Source organism: Candoia aspera, chromosome 3 (assembly GCF_035149785.1).
Source record: "Candoia aspera isolate rCanAsp1 chromosome 3, rCanAsp1.hap2, whole genome shotgun sequence".
In the NCBI taxonomy this organism is placed as follows: Eukaryota; Metazoa; Chordata; class Lepidosauria; order Squamata; family Boidae; genus Candoia; species Candoia aspera.
This window is the reverse complement of record NC_086155.1, coordinates 209,333,386-209,350,023: the sequence shown is the minus strand read 5'-3', so window position 1 is coordinate 209,350,023 and position 16,638 is coordinate 209,333,386. Positions and strand designations below refer to the sequence as shown.

Here is a 16,638-nt window from a genome sequence, read left to right as displayed (position 1 = left end):
ATCAGAGCCTTCGCCAGAGAGCTGGGTCGTCGCATGATGTGTCTGAAGTAGGGTCATTTGAGCCTGGTCGTTCGTGCCTCGAGTGAGAATTCTGGGCTGATTTGTCCGATGATCCATCGGTTTGTTTTCTTGGCTGTCCACAGGATCCTCAGGAGTCTTCTCCAACGCCAAAGTTCAAAGACGTCAATACTCTTCCTCTCCTGCTTCTTCGAAGTCCAACTTTTGCTTCCATAGAGTGTCACAGGGAATGCCATGGCTTGCATGGTGTTTGGCTTTCTCAATTATCCAGTGTGCATCAGCAGTAATGTCTCATGTTCCTTGGCCTTTTTAAAGCCAACTTGAACATCTGGTTTCTCCATTTCCACATAGAGCTCCAATCTTTGTGTTGGATGATTCTAAGCATGGAAAATTTAAGACACATTGTGCGATAGTTTGCCTGCTTGGTTAAGTCTCCTCTTCTTGTTATTGGAAGGTAGATTGACCTCTTCCAATCGCTTGGCCACTGTTGTTCTCCAGACTTGCTGGCATAGCTTGGTTAGAACCCTGACTGCTTCTTCTGTTGCTTGCCACATTTCAGGGGGCATTCCGTCAGTTCCTGCAGCCTTCCAAACTGGTAATGTCCAGGTGGTGATCTACCTTCATCTTCTGGGACTAGAGGTTCTTGTGAGTGGGGAACGAGATTCTAAGGTGTCTTGGATGTTGACATCTCTACTGTACAGTGTTTCAGTATACTCCTTCCGTCTTCCTTTGATCGCCTTTGAGCTGGTTACTATCTGTCCATTGGTGCCCTTTAACATAACAGTTTGAGGTCAGAACCTCCTCCTGAGTTCAGAGATCTTTTGAAAGACTCTCATTTTTCCATGTCTGTTTCCCTCATTTATGTCTTTACGGATGTTGTTGCAATACCGCTTCTTGTCCGTTCTGACAGGTCTCTGAAACTCAGTTCCTTTCTGAGATTTTTGTTTTCCTTGGCTTTGCTGTTCTTGGCAATTGCCATGGTTTGTTTCGACATCCAGTTTGCTTTCTTCTCTTTCTTCATTTTTGGCAGTCTCTTTTTACATTCATCCTTACTAACTTCTTTCAGTTCATTTCATAGTTCCTCTGGTTCTCTATCAGTGAAGTTCAGGACTTCAAAGGGATTCCTGATTCCTCTTTGAAAATGAAAATGTGGATACATGTTCAAGATCATATATTGAAACCCCCCCCATATTATTTATTTATATCCTGCCTTTATTGTTTTTTTAAATAGCTCAAGGTGGTGAATATACCTAATACTCCTCCCTTCTCCTATTTTCCCCACAACAGCAACCCTGTGAAACGTATTGGGCTGAGAGGGAGGGACTGGCCCAAGGTCACCCAGCTGGCTTTCATGCCTAAGGTGGGACTAGAACTCACAGCCTCCTGGTTTCTAGCCAGGCGCCTTAACCACTATGGTTGTACACGACAGGCCCCAACTCTCCTTACTTTTAGGAAAACCCTTATGACCTGGCTCTTCCCACAGCATGAGGGGTTGGTTGAGTGGGAATCCCCCTCAAAGTTATTTGTTGTGTATATTGGTTGACATTCTCTATATTTCACTTCAGATTTTAGAATTGTATTTATATATTGTTTTGTTGTTTTTCTTTTTGACTGTGTTTACATTGTACTCTGCTCAGAGTCACATGGTTTGAGTTGGGCAGCCTTGTAAATCCTGAAATAAATAAATACATGTATGCATGTTATGGAAACTGACTGGCTTTCTGTGTTACTGTGATTTGTTACGGTAGGGTGGGATGTGATGCTTGCCAGCCGGTGCTCCCATCTCCTTTCTCCATCAGGAAGGTAACTTGGCTGGCAGCGATTGCAGCCGTTTTTCTTTGGAAGCTGTTCTGGGATGCTGAGAGGGCGAACGTGCTCTGGAAAGTTTGCTCAGCAAATAATCAAGAGGCTGCATGGTGCATTTGCTGCCCTGGCAGTGCCTGTGTCTTGCCAGCTGGTCTCCAGTGCGTTTTTGTAGATGCAGCATCGGCATATCTTGAGTTGTGTTCAGACAACACACACATTTCTGATTAACAAAGTAGGGAAAACATGTGGAACATAGCTTCTAGAATTTTTTACCAGTAGGGCCCCTAGGAATAATAAACGGATGAATGGCCTCTATGCGCACAGGTGTGTGTGGCTGTCCTCCCCGTGTGCAGTGTCTGCGCGGGTGTGTGCTTTTCCCCCAGGCGCTAATCAGTGCAAATGCAGACATGCTACCTCTGCACGTGTGTGGTTTGCTTTTGGCTTTCCCCGCACATTGTGCCCGTGTGACCCGGAAAGCGCACGGTGGCGCCACATGCTCCAAGCCATGGGTCTGGGAAGGCGTAGAAAGGAGGAGTGGGCAGCGTTCGGTCCCTCCGACAGCGAGGCACGGGGGAACATCTTCTGGAATACGTGGACTCATCACCGAGGTGGAGCTCCCTACCTGCTTGCTCCTCCGTAGCACATTTGGCTGCGTTGACTTAACGGCAACCCCAGAGCCTAAATGTCCTCCTCGGTCAGGTTGACTGCAAGGAAAGCTGCCTCGGGACGGAACCTTGGAAACGCCGCATTATATAAACACGCGCGCACCTCAGCGCCCCCCCCCGCCCCCCCCGCCCCCCCCGCCCCTTGGTCAGCAAGAACGTTCAGCCGCCTCCCGTGGGCGCCTCCGACGCCCCCAGCGGCCTCAGCTGAAGGCGCCGTCGGGCCGTCCGTCCGAGGAACGCCGCCCCGGCCGCCCGCCGAGACCCCCGCCCCGCCCGGAACAGGAGCCCCGCGGGGGGGGTGCGGGCTGGGGGCGCGGCCTCCGAGCTGGAGCGGCGCCCGCCCCTCGCCTTTGTTCCCGGACGACGACACCGCGCCCTTGAAGCCGCGGCCAATGGGAGGTGGGCTCGGCCTCGAAGGCGGGACGCTGCGGTAGATTGACGCGGAGGACAGCCACTCACCTCTCCAGCCCCAGCGATTGGCGCCGCTTCTCTCCAATGAACCCCGGAGTGCGGCGGGCGCCCAATCCCCGCTGGAGAAGGGCTGGGCTTCTCGCTGGTGTTATCGTCCGCCGCCCGTCCGAGCGAGAGGCGTCGAGTCGGCGGCTTTGCTCGCGGGATCGGGAGGCGGGCGGCTACGGCGCTGTGGCTCTTCCACCCGGGGACATGTCGAGGCGGGGGGGGCTCCGGCGGGCCGCCTGGAGGAGACGAGTGGCCGCCGAGGCGACGGCGGCGCCCGACTCGAGTTACTCCCGGAGACTGCGCCGCTCGACGGCATCTTGCCCCTGAGGCCGGAAAGCGGAGGCGGCCCTCGGAAGGCGAGTAACGGCGCTCCGGGAAGCCCTTCAGCCACCGGACTACATTGCCCGGCATGCCCCGCGCCGAGGCGGGCCCAGCCATCGCGCGCGCGGCATTATGGGAACAGGAGTCTGGCGGAGGGGGTGCTTGGCGCGCGGCATCACGGGAAGTGTAGTTTTCCGGAGGCGGCGGCCACGGCCCGGCCAAAGAAACTACCAGGCGGCCTGCTCGCCGAGGCCCGCAGCTCCGCAGCCTGGCGCCTGTTCCGTGTCCTCCTGGCGTCTCTGGTACCCCGCAAGCAGCTTGGGCGCAGCGGCGGCCCAGCCCGGCCCGGCCGTTGGCGCTGATGACTACCGCGCCGCCGGAGCGTGTCCGGCTGCCCTGGAGGCCCCGCTTGGCAGCGCTGCCCTTTGCCCACCGCCCTCTCCACGGGCGAGCTGGCCGGCGTCCCTGGAGCCCCGCGTGGCTCGTGCTGCCTTTGGTCGCGCTGGCCGAGTCTGCGGTGGGTGAATTGGCCGGGCGAGACGCGGGGGGCCCCGGCCTGGGTCTGCGTCGTATTCGCGATCCTGTGTTTGGGCCCAGGCAACCCACTGATTTGGAAGCCAATCAGGTGGTTTGTACTTGCACGCTCGCTCACAAAAAATTAACCAAGATGCGCCCTAACCAGGTTTGCCCTGCTACTTGAACGCGCAGGGCAGGAAGTCGTCTGACTTGTGTTGGGCCAGTGCAGCCAATTCTAACGTTTTGTAAGGCAAAGGGCTTCACAGAGCGACCGGTACACCTGTAAACTAAGTTGTGGCTTGCTTAACCACAAACCAGCCACAGTTGGTGGTTCACCCAACCTGCTACTAAGCCAAAAAAGGAGCTGCATGACTGCTTAGCGTGTGACATGAAGCCATGGGGTGTGAGGGATGGGCTTTCACAAGCTGTGCGATTGCTGCCAGCCTGGAGGCCTTCAGAAGCGTAGGTCAACTCACAGGAGGAGACTTGCCAGGCCTGCCCCTGATAGAACACATGCCTCACCTGTGTTCTGCTTGCAGGTTAAACTCGGAAGTGGGACTAGCTGCTGTGGGAAGCACGACTGACTGAGCTGGGCCTTCGGCCTGGTCCGCCTGCAGGCCCCTCTTTTCTCCTTCCCAGCTTCCAAAGAGCACCACCACTGGAGGGTTGTTTTATGTCCCCTTTCCTCAATGTCAGATGACTCTCAGCCCCTGGCTACTTTGGGTTTTGCTGGTGGTGTTAGGATCATTGCTAAGTTTAATCATTCTGACTTGTTCCTGAGATTTTTAATGGGAAGCAGGCTGTATGTGTTTTAAATAGGGCAGCAAATGAAGGGAGCTCCTTTTCTGAAGAGACTTGGTGGGGGTTCTGGCAGCCTCCTTTCGGCCCCAACGAGAGAGAGCTTTGCTGCTATCTTAACTGCAAATCTGGCCTTTTCCAATTGCAGAGAAGAATGTCAGAAGCAAAGTTATATGGGGTCTTGCCCTTGCAGATTCTTTCTGGAGGCAGCAAAGGGGATATCTGAGAACACAGCTGGCATGGGTTCTTGTTAGGGCTTTGGTTGACCATAGGAATCTCTGCAGTTTTGTTCATGGCACTGCCTGGCCCATCTGTTTCCATTCCCCTTGCCAGCTCCGATCCCAAATCTGCTGTTCTTTTGAGGTCAGGCTTTCAGGCCAAACGCTGCTGTGATGTCCCTGCCCCAAACTTGGATATAGCAGTGTAGTACTCTCAGGCATTTCCAGGTGTGACTGAAACCTTTCAGGTGATTCTGAATGAATCGATGCAGCTCTGCGCAGGTGTAGCTGGTCATTCCTAGCCACAGGCTATTGCTGTAAAGATAGTGCCCTGTTGTGGATCCTCCTAGATAAGTGGCACAGCTGTATCTTTTGTTTCCTGAGATGTAAGCAGATGGTCTCTTTTCTTTATCTTTGCCAGGGAATTCAACTGCACGGCATAGTACTGAAGACTGTTTTGGCACCAGGAAGTGCAACAATGAAGCTGTTGGAAAACTCCAGTTTTGAAGCCATCAACTCACAGTTGACAGTGGAAACAGGAGATGCACACATTATTGGCAGGTGAAGGTGGCTCCACTGTTGGAGGGGGGGCGGGGAGACTTGTGAGCTTTGTAATGTGAGGCTGTAACTATGGTTTCCGTTGGCTTGCAGACTTCATAGAATTAAGGCATTGTGAAGTCCTTGGTGCTCTCTGAGCCTTGTTGTTTTCTTGCAGATGTTTCATTGCCAGACTAAGCAACATCTTCAGTGCGAGAGCTGAAGATGTCACTTAGTCTGGCAATGAAACGTCTTCAAGAAAACAAGGCTCAGAGAGAAAACAAGAACTCCACAGTTCAACCCTGACCTACAAATATTCTCTTCAGTTAAGGCATTCCTGGCAAATTCTGTGCTAGAACACATCCTGTGAAAGAGCCTCCCACCCCCTCTGGTTAAGTGATTCCTGTTAATAGTCACTTGGGCCCTCTCTTCCTCTAACTGAAATGCATTATTTCATGTCCTGCAGTGTGGAAGAAGAGAGAAGGGGGTTTGACCTTATTCCTGTGATATCCTTTCAGCTATTTGTAGAATGATATCATTCAGCCAGCTTTTCTCAAAGCTAAGTCTTCCCAGTTCTGGAACCCCTCTTTGTGGGATGTAGTTTCTAGTCTCTCATCTTCTTGTTGCCCCTCTCTGAACCTGCTCCAATTTCTCTGAATCCTCCTTCAAATACCATGCTGACTCAGGACTCAAGGTGGAGTCTGACCAAAACAGAATAATTACTTCTCATGATTTGAAAATGATACTTCTATTGAAGTAAAACTGTGTTTGTCAGTTTTGCATCCCATCAGATTGCTGGCTCATACTTTGTGATCAACTACCATTAAAAGTTCCATTGCCAAACCAGAGACCCCTGCCTTTGATATTTGTTGTCTAAGTGAAGAGCTTTGTGCTTATCTATGCTGAATTTTGTTTTATTACTTTTAGCCCAGTTCTCCCACCTATGAAGAACATTTTGAATTTCATTTCTGTCCTCTGTGTTATCTGCAAATTTGATAAACCTTTGCCTCACCTCTTCATCCAAATGATGCTTACAGATAACCCAGAATTGGTCTTTGTGGCATCTTGTTCAGTTCTTGCCTCCAATTTGATGATGAACCATTGATGAACCATTGCAGGTGATTTTGAAGATAGCTAGGTAGCTGCTTAATTGTCATCCCACCCAGCCCACTCTTAACAGGCTTTACAATCAAGTTATTGGGTCCTCTGTAAACAACTTGTGAAGTCAAGGCATATTCTATCTACAGTGTTCCCACAATTTATTAAAGAAGTCCTTGGATTAAAAAAAATACAAGGTTCTTGACAAATCTATTCTAATTTGTGGTAATTGCCAACTTATTTTCAAAGTGATTACAAATCAGTCTGTTTTTGACCCATTCTAGGATTTGTGTAAGTATTCAGATTGACAGGTCTGGAGTTTGCTGGATCTTCCTTTTTTCCTTTTTGGAAAATAAGGGTGCCCTTAGCTCACCCTTAGTCATCTGGCACCTCAGTAGTTGTGGGGGACAAAGATAAGGATGTGGCCAGACCTTTGGTGGTTCCTTCTGTGTCTTGGGATACAAGTCATCTGTCAGAGAAAGTTAAACTCGCTCAGAGTAGACCAAGACGCCTCAATCAATCTCAATCCTACCCTGCATAATGCTTGGTGGAATACCAAGTTCTTCCTCGGAGAAGATGGAACTGAAGTAGTTGCCGGACAGCTGTGCCTTTTGCCTTCTCTATTGAGCAGCTGCTGGATTCTCTTTTGAATTGATTGTGAACCTGTCTGAAGAAGCCTGGTTTATTCTTCCAGCAGCCTTTGCTAACTTCTGCTGCTCCCGAGCTTTCTCTTCCCTGAGACCAGCCTACAGTTGTGGCCACCCACCTGTACTTTTCCATAATTGTCTGGGCTCTCTTTTCATTTCCTGTCATCTTTTGTTTTCAGATCTTTATTAAACTCTTTTGTGTAGTCAAACTGGCTTCTTCATATTTTCTCCTCACTGGAATAATTTTTAATTTGATTGATTGATTGTTTATGTGCTGTCAAGTCATAGCTGACTCTTAGTGACCACATAGATAGCTTTGCTCCATGACAATCTGTCCCTAATCAGGTCTTTCAGGTCTTCTAATGATGCACCCATGACCACTGTAACTGTGTCCGTCCACCTTGCTGCTGGTCGTCATCTTCTCTTTCCTTCCACCTTTCCCAGCATCAGAGCCTTCTCCAGAGGTCTTTGCATAGTGTGTCCGACCTAGGATAATCTGAGCCCAGTCACTTCTGCCTTGAGCGAGAACTCTGGGTTGATTTTGTTCAGTGATCCATCGGTTTGTTTTCTTGGCTGTCCACAGGATCCTCAGGAGTCTTCTCCAACACCAAAGTTCACTTCCGTAGAGGGTCACAGGGAACGCCCTGGCTTGCACCATTCTGATCTTTGTAGGTATGGACCCATCGCAGCATCCGAGTATCTTTCCCGAGGCCTTCATGGCTGCTCTGCCAAGGGCTGGTCTGTGGTGTATTTCGTGGCTGCTGCTTCCTTTGCTGTTGATGGTTGATGCTAAAAGGGAGCAGCTTCTACCTTTCAGATATCTTCACTGCCAGTTCTAAGGCTGGTTGTTCTTCCTCTTGTCGCTAGTTTGGTCTTCCTTATATTTGATTCCAGTCCCATTTTTTCACTGTGCTCCTTGAGTTTTATTAGTAGGGTTTGCAGAACCTTTGCATTTTCAGCTATCAGAGTAGCGTCATCAGCATTATGCAGGTTATTGACGTTTCTTCCTCCAATTTTAAAACTGCTCATCTTCTTCCAATCCTGCTTCCCTTAGTATACGCTCAGCGTATAGGTTGAATAAGTAAGGGGAGAGCATGCAGCCTTGTTGCCCTCCTTTGCCAACAGAGCTGCAGAGTTCTGAGCTCCGAGTTATATGACTGACTATTCTTAGTTTCATTTGTCTAAAAATCAAGAACTTAGATTACATTATGACTTTTGCGCAATGTTCATGTTACGCTTCCCCAAATAAGTCTTTCTTATTTATTGCTCCAATCAAGGGACTGGTTTGAATAGTGTGTAGAATAGGCCCTTTCCAATTTCCTCCTCAAACCCTACAGCATAACTGAGTTCCAAATGGTGGGGCCGGCTTGACATGCATTAAGAAGATGAAGCCGGAAGAGACCTTTAGCCTGGCCCAGTTTTCCGCTCCCACGTCCTTGGTAACGTAGCAGCAGAGGCCCAAGCTCACGGGAAGCAGAGTTCTCATCTGCCATGATCCTTATAACTTTCTCAGATATTCCACCCTGCAGTCTCTTTGGGGGGCGTCACAAGTGGGTCTTAGGCAGATGGAGTCTCATGTCAGAACAAAGAATCTCAATGTAGTTGGCAGCGTGTTCCCTGCTCTGCTTCCTATTCACTGCTTGAGCAATTAAGCATGGCCACAGTAGGTTTCCGTGGGCAACAGGACTAGTGCTAATGCTTCCTTGTTAGGGTAACTTTCTGGTTACCTCCGTAGGAACCGTGGGTTTGTCCCCAGTTAAGTCTGCCTCAAAATGTGACTCTCAGAAAGAATTGGCAGAACCTGTGACCTCTCAGCTGAAAGTCCATTTTGATGCATAGGAGGGAGTGAGTGAGTGAGTGAATATATATAGTGTTACTCTGACTTACTACTGATTTGCTTAAGGACACAGAAGGAGCCCTGAGGCTGGAGCAGGCTGTAGGCCCATCTGGTTGATGTTCTGGTCCGTGCAGCGGCCAAGAGAGTTCACGGCTCACTGCACTGTTTCTGCTTAAGAGCTGGTAGTGCATTCAGCATTTATAATCTGAAAAAATAAGCTGGGTGGCTAGAAAATTGGTCCTTGCCTTCCCTGAATTTTTATTAATTAATTTATTTCTCAAATTTATACTACTGCCCATCTCCCCCCAAAGAGGGACTCTGAGCAGTTAAAGCTCAGTTTAAAATTGTTTAAAGACTATTAAAAATAGCCTTTGAACTATTTTACGTTTCTTTTTACAAGAGTTCTATAATTATAGTAGAAAAACATAAAACTCTTACATGTGCATTCTTAAATATCCGATTTAAAAATCTCGCAGTGTATGTTTTATGCCAAGAATACCAGACCTGTGTGGAGTTTGGTATCTTTTCTGATTGAATGGAAATCTCACGATTAGCCTGCCTTGTATTTCCGAAGACCATCTGCATATTGCTGTCCTAACTGATAAGCACACCTGCGCAGGGGTGGGCTCTTGGTTGGGAGCTCGAAGGATGCCTTGTGCAGACCGGGGCTTGAAGAGGTGGGGACCAAGGCCCCTCTGGTCCCCCATAAGATGAGCTCTTTCTGGAGCCGGACAGGTGCTGGCTCAACTGGCTTTCAGGCTCCTTGGTGGGCATCCTGGCCTCTTTCCATGGGGACTGGGCACTGCATTTTTTCCTTCTGCCCTCTTTAAGAAGACAAAAGTTTGTGGCGGTATAACCCCAACGTTACGAGGTTTGTCCAGTGGGATCAAGAGCCTCAGCCGTGGATGGAAATCAGTGCCGTGGGACATTTGCTTAAAAGCACACGGCCTGGCCTAGGAGGCACTACTGCTGCTTTATTTGCCATTTCTCCAGGAGTTATTTCATCGGAAAGGCAGCATTGAAAATGAGGGCATCTGCCTGAGTCACCCTTGCAGTGTGCAATGCTAGCTCAGGAAGAAACGATGGTCCCTAAGCGCTTCCTGCTGCTCAGGACTGGCCTGGCCCCGCAGCTCCCTTGGCTTAGAGGCACGTGTTGGTCTTCCTGCAGGATTGAGAGCTACTCATGCAAGATGGCCGGGGACGACAAGCACCTCTTCAAGCAGTTTTGCCAGGAAGGTCAGCCACATGTGCTGGAGGCCCTGTCACCACCCCAGACCACGGGCATCAGCCCTAACCGGTATGTGCACCCAGCCCAGGTGCCTCAGGTACACAGGTCCTGCTCCCAGACAGCTGCGTTTGGCCTGCCCTGTGGGCTGCAGGAGCGTGGCTCCCGCTAGAGTCAGGAGAAGGAAGGAGGACACCGCCTGCACAGGGCTCCTGGGGGCTGGGTGATGAAACGGCCTGTTCCCAGCCTCCCTTCTAGGCTTTCTTCAGCCCCTGTTGACAGACCAGGGGCAGCGCCTTCCCAACCCCGCTTTCCAGCTGAGCTAAGCGGGACCCGGACCTGTCCCGAGGCCCTGGCTGCTCCCTCCAAGGCAGGCCTGAGGCCAAGTGGGTGTCTCCCATGCTAGGCTCAGCAAGAGCCAGAGTGGCGACGAAGAAGGTCCCCTCAGTGACAAGTGCAGCCGCAAGACCCTCTTCTACCTGATAGCGACCCTCAACGAGTCTTTCCGGCCCGACTACGATTTCAGCGCTGCCAAGAGCCACGAGTTCAGCCGGGAGCCGAGTCTCAACTGGGTAAGTGGGTCCCTTGCCCTCTGCGCTGGCAGGAAGCCGATCCTTTTGGGGCATCTGTGCCCAGGCTGCTGGCCAAGAAATTTGGGTGGGTGCCAGTGAGATGCTTCTGGAGCATATGGGGTGGTGGCAGAGCTTAAGGAGAAGAAGCAGCCTCCTCTTGTTGCTGAATGGCCTCTGGCCCCGAGATGGTCCAGAGTGCTGGGCGTCCCCGACCCGAGCCCAGTAGTACACCGCTGCTGCTCACGTCTGCTCCACAGGGCTTGGGACTCACGGAGCAGACCCCTTTCCCACTGAGCTTCTGCCCAGCAGGCCCTACGGCTGTCGTCTGGGGAGGTGGAGGCTGACCCGTGGCTTATTTGACCGCTTCCTGCTGGAGTTCCTCAGGCCCCGCCTCCCGCTGCAGGCAGCCCTGGCCTGGGCCGGAGAAGGAGCCTTCTCTGCTACCTTCCACCACCCCCCTTACCTAATCCCGGGTTGGTTATGGACCCGGCCGTGTGGGATGAACGTGCTGTGCCAAGCCACTGCTGAAATTTGGGATTAGCTAATAAACCTTTGCAGCCCTGGCAAGATCCCCTGGCACCTGTGCTCGAGGCGGGTGTTGCGTCCTGCATCACCCTTTCCTCTCCTCTCCCTGGAACTGCAGGATGCTGTAGCTCCTCCCCATTTTCACCATTGGGTACAAATCCAGGGCCTTTTCCAGGTGGTGAACGCCGTGAACTGCAGCCTCTTTTCCGCCGTCCGGGAGGATTTCACTGCCCTGAAGCCTCACCTGTGGGATGCAGTGGACCAGGAGATCTGCCTCTCAGAGTGTGACATCTACAGGTGGGCCCGGCGTGGGGTTGGGATGGTGACGGCTGGGGAGGGCTTGGCCAGGGCGCCAGAGGGAGGGGGGTGTCAGTGGGCAAGGCCTTTGCAGCTCCTCTTCTGTGCCATAGCTACAACCCGGATCTGGATTCGGATCCCTTTGGAGAGGAGGGCAGCCTGTGGTCGTTCAACTACTTTTTCTACAACAAGCGTCTGAAGCGGATCGTCTTCTTCACCTGCCGCTCCATCAGGTGTGGGGGGAGGCCCAAGGGTCCCCGACTCCCCTGGCCCCAGTGTGGGTGCTGAGTCCCCTTTGTCTCCCCAGCGGCTCCACCTATCCTCACCCCGAAGCTGGAAATGAGCTGAACATGGACCTCAGTGAGGATGACGCAGAGGAGACGCCGGGCAGCTGCGACACAGACGGGGGCAGCATCGAAGCAGACAAGTGCGTAGCGGGTGCCTTTGGCTGGCTCCCCCTGCACTCCATCCTGGCCCGGCCTCCCTGCTCTCCCTGGCGGCTTGCGGGTGGTCCTGGTTGTGCAGAAGGGGGGCGGTGGTCATTCCCGTTCCAGGCCTGGCCTCCTCCAGCAGCAGCTGCAGGACCCACGGTTTCCCTCTTCTCACAGGAGAGAGGTGGTCTGCATGTGAGTCCTGGGCCGGGGGCTTCTCCCACGAAGGACAACTCTGCCAGCTCTTTCCCTAAACAACTTGGCGTCGTTGCGCTGTTCTGCCTGCCCTGTGGATGCTGCGTGAGCAGTTGGTGCCTCTGGATGCCCAGGATGGTGCCAGCAAGCTCTCTGCCTGCCTGCCTGCCTACCCTGCCTTCAGGGATACAGTTCTTTTGTGACAGCAGCCCCGTGACCCTCTGTCTCTCCTGCTGTGCCCCGGGGACAGGACCTTTCTGTCCCAACATGGACGGCGGCTGGGCGGCTAAGGGGAGGCGCAGCCCTCAAACCGGCCAATGGAGGCGGGCCAGGCCGGCTGCTGCTCCTGACAGCTCCTTTTACACTTTGGATGCTGGCATGCGAAAGAAGAAGAAGCTGGATTAACAGGGGAACAGGAAGGGGAGGCCCTCTCCTCCCCCCTTTAAAGCGCCCCCAGGACATTCGGCATCAAGTAGCTGACCTCTGGACTGGCCGAAGGGAGGGTTCTGGCATTTGGGCGCTGTGGCTCCCTTGTTTTCCCAAGGGCTCCTAGAGATTTTATTTTTGTATTCCTGCCAAGCGTCTGCTTGCGCCTGCTTGAGCCTGCGTCCCTCCCCAGCGCCTTCACTGGCTGCAGCAGCAGCCTTCCCCTCCCCTCCCCAGATGTTGATGGAGGCTGGCTTTCTTCCCACCGCACTTGGGGCCCATAGGAGCACCCAGCACCCCTCTCTGCTGAAGTGGGCCAGGGCCAGCTCGCGCTCTGTCCGTCCGGCTGGCCTTCCATCTGAGCAGCAGGCTTCCTCCCCTTCTGCTGCTGTGTTCCCCTATTCTTTTGCACTGACTCAAGATTCCAGCCTGTGTGTGTGTGTCTTTTGCGGGACTGGGGAGGTGCCATCTCCCCCCCCCCCCCCGCAGACCTTTGGACTGCCTGCCCATCCCACTGGAGCCAGCACTGCTCAAGCAATCAGGGAGGGCGGAAAGCAGTGGTTTCGAATGGGGTGGAGGGTAAAGTAGATGGGGGTATCTGTCCTCCAAGGCACTCCCGACCACCGAGCCTTGGGCTGGACCCTCCAACTCTCCCCGCTGCGGGAGCAGGTCATCTTCCTCCATGGTGGTTGCTCCATCTGGAGCACCGGGGGGGGGGGGGAGTCATGCTGGCCGCCTCCCCGCATTTGATCTGGCTTGTTACCACGGCATCCCCCCCCCCCCCATGTTGCCTAGTGGTTCTGTTGGCAAGGCTATAAAAGTTTTCTCTCTCTGACTTCCGTCTCTGGAGGATCTTTGTTTGCCTGTCCCTGGGCAAGAAGGGGGTGGGGCTGAGCCAAAGCTCAGGGGCCCTGTTTCTGCTCTGGGTTGGCAGCGGGTGGGCCTGCCTTCCCTGGCCCCCTGAAAAGGGCCAGTTGCAGGCAGACAGGGTTGATGCGGCACATAAGATCAAGGTCGTTTGCAATCCACGGGTTGGGTTCGCATGTTAAGCTGCTGCGTGCTTGGTAGCTTGGGTGTCTTTCAAGAAGCAAGAGAGTGCAGCCCCGCAAGGCCTTGGATGCCCTCTGGGTTGCAGGTGTCCTTGAGGAGGGGAATTGTGGGAAAAGGAGGAGGGCTCCTGCACAGCCCTCTCCCCCTTGATTGGCGTGGGGGGGGGGAGCTTTAAGCCTCTAGCCTGAGCCCTTTTCACTGAACAAACGAGAAAAGGCGAGTACTCTGCCTCACCGGTGTGCCTGGAGGTGCGGGCCCGTTGGTGGACGAGGGGGCTGGAGGACGGCCACGGATCTCCCGCCGGAGCAGGATTGGCTCGGTTTTGCGAAGCCCGGCAGCGCGGTGTGTTTGAGAAGCCGCGGATGACCCCCGCCGCCTTGCGTATGGGCGCGCCTGCTTCGCTGGTTGGGCCGGCTCGCTTGTCTCCGCGAGAAGCAGCCGGCGCTGCTCCTGGGCTAGAAAGCAGGAAGCGGGGGGGGGGCAGGATCTGGGGGAGCGGCGGGCGAAGTTGTGCCCGGCGAGGGACCTCGGTAGGTTCAGCGGCCCGGTTAAATCCCGGGCGACGCGGGGGGGTCGGCGGTGGGCCACGCAGCCCGCCGTTTGGGGTTCCCTGCTGTGGCCAATGGGCTCGGCGCTAGCCAAACTCGGCGGACAGGCGCTCCGGCAATGCGCCCCATAGGCACGCGGGGCCCCCGCTCGTCTGCCCCGGACGGCCGGCGTCGAAGCCAGCTGCCTCAGCGCTTCCAAGCCGAGCTCCCGGTGTTCGGCCTCCAGACGCCCGGAGCGGCCCCCTTTTCCGCAGCGGGGCTCGGGGTTGCGCGTCCCGCGCCCTGGACTGGAGGAGGCCGGGCGCGCCGGAACGGAACGGACGCCCGTCGCCAGGGAGACTCGGCGGCGCTGGCCGCGCAGGTGCCTCCAGGCTTTGGTAAGCGCCGCTGCCGGGGGACGCCCGGCGCTGCCCTCCACCGCTCTTCCGAGCGGGCCGGCGCGGCCGCTCTCCGGAGAGGACCGTTGCTTTCGGGCTTTGGCTGGAAAGAAGTCCGTGGCCTTTAAAAGGGGCACGGGCGGGTCTCCGATTCGGTGGGAACGCAGCGGGGGCAGAGGCTTTCCGGGCTGGGTCGCCTGAAAGGCCGTTTCTTTTTCATCGGCTCCGCGCGATGTTGCGGCGTTATAGCATTCGTGCGAAGTAGCGCCCAAAGGAGGCAAGACCCCAGGGAGCCTCGTGGCACCGGGCGGGGCAAGAGCTGCAGGCGGCTCAGGATCCAGCGGGTCGCATCCTGGCCGCAGTGTGGGAAGAGGCCTACTCCGCAGGACTGTCGCGAGGTTTGCTAAGCGGCTGGTGCTATGCAAGAAAGCCAAGGGCACACGTTGCTCCTGCCTGCTGCCGGCCTCTGGAAGTCCAATAATGGGCAGGAGCTTGACCCCAAACCAGGGCCAGGGCCGCAACTAGGGTCTGTGTCACCCAGGGCAAACATGGATTCCAGGCCCATTTTGGCCCCCCACCCACGTGGCGCCCAGGGCACATGCCTCGCTTGCCCCCCCTTAGTTGCGGCCCTGACCAGGGCTACCTCGGGGGTCTGCCAGGGAGGGGTAGTGCATTCGCTGCCCCCTGCATCCAGGCTCTCAAGCAGGCATTCCAGGGAGCCATGTTTCGTTGAGGCCCCTAAAACCCTTCAAAGGGGCCTTCGCTGTTCTCCCTCCCTGGAGCCCTTGAGGCAGCAGGGCACCAGATGCTGCTGCAGTGGCATCGCCGGTTTCTATCTCTCTTTACAGGTAGTCCTCGCTTACCAACCATTTGTTCAGCAGCTGTTCACAGTTAGGACAGTATTGAAAAAACAATTTTACGGACCACCTGCAACCATCTGCAACTTTTGCGGTGACCCTGTCACGTGGCTGCCATTACAGTCAGTGTGTGTTGTTCTGTGCCTGGCCTGTGGTTTTCTCCTTTCGCCCCTTGCAGAGCAGACTGATTGGAGAGAAAGGTGACTACTCGTCTCCTTCCAGCTAGAAAGCCTGGTTGCGGTCCCGTGATTTCCACTTAGTGGCCCCTACGCTTAGTGGTGGAGTTGCCCGTCCCAGTTAGGGTCGTTGAGCGAGGACTATCTGTATTTCTTTTCAGCATTAACTAAACTTATACACCACAATACGGTGTGGCTCTTCATGGGTTACGGTAGTTGTAAAACACAGCAAGAACACGTTCAAGGCCAGGATTTGGGCTGTGCGGTCTGGTGCCGCGAGAGTCCGCGTGCTGCTTTGGGATCATCCGTTTGGAATGTCTCCCTGCCCGTGGCTAGTGAACTGCCCCACTGGAAGAGCTGCGCCCTGCCTTTAACTCTTCTGGGGTAGCAATGCCCTTCTCCGCTGGGGGAAACCTGAACTGGCAGAATCCCCAGCCATCTCTCTCCCCCGCCCACCCTCCCACCCCCGTGGCCTCCGGGATTCCCCGCACCTGCTCCTGGTGCAGAGTGGCCTTTCTGCAGCAAAGGTGTGGGGGGGGGGGGCCTGGACAGAGGCCGAAGTCGGGAGGCCTGCTGCGGCCTCGGCTCTATGGGGAGACGAGACGGTGCCCTCCCTCTCTGTCCCCCAGGCAGTTCATGCAAGCTGGGGGGGGGCGTAGTTTTCCTTGCTGCCCCGAGGGCAGGAAGCTACAGGAGCTTCCATCTGCCTGCAAGGGAGGGGGGAAGAATCGGGGCCCAAAGGGGGGCCTCGGGTGGACTGCCGCTGCCCTCCAGGAAGAATCCAAGCCGGTGCTTAGCCCGTGAGGGCCTTGAAGCCGGGAGGGGGGCTATTTTGCACACCCGCCTTGGGAAGCTCTAGGAGGACCTGAGACCTGGAAGAGGAGAAGAGGCCCACATGCAATGCAGCCCCGTGGGCCCTGAGCAGTGTGGGAGGGCTGGGAGCCAAGGGGGTGTCCAGGCAGTCTGGGATTCAGCTGCCCCGGCTGAGGAGCCGCTTGGAAGGTCAAAAGTCGGGAGGTCGGCTTGGATGGCAACCTTG

The 16,638-nt window shown here is 54.7% G+C and overlaps 1 protein-coding gene across 3 annotated transcripts; it reads left to right on the top strand.

Annotated features, from left to right (window-relative positions):
* The first annotated feature begins 3,027 nt into the window (after positions 1 to 3,027).
* On the top strand, positions 3,028 to 13,270 carry MAF1 (MAF1 homolog, negative regulator of RNA polymerase III). 3 transcript variants are annotated; one of them, XM_063299806.1, is made up of 8 exons: positions 3,028 to 3,304; positions 5,223 to 5,362; positions 10,089 to 10,217; positions 10,552 to 10,717; positions 11,418 to 11,539; positions 11,653 to 11,772; positions 11,847 to 11,966; positions 12,148 to 13,256. In XM_063299806.1, the coding sequence occupies exons 2-8, from the start codon at positions 5,280 to 5,282 to the stop codon at positions 12,167 to 12,169; spliced, it is 762 nt and encodes a 253-aa protein (XP_063155876.1). In that variant the 5' UTR covers positions 3,028 to 3,304; positions 5,223 to 5,279; the 3' UTR covers positions 12,170 to 13,256. The 3 variants fall into 3 exon arrangements, with proteins under 3 accessions (XP_063155876.1, XP_063155878.1, XP_063155875.1); XM_063299805.1 differs by lacking the exon at positions 3,028 to 3,304 and having other exon boundaries at positions 4,363 to 5,362; XM_063299808.1 differs by lacking the exons at positions 3,028 to 3,304; positions 11,653 to 11,772 and having other exon boundaries at positions 4,357 to 5,362; positions 12,148 to 13,270.
* Positions 13,271 to 16,638: the final 3,368 nt, after the last annotated feature.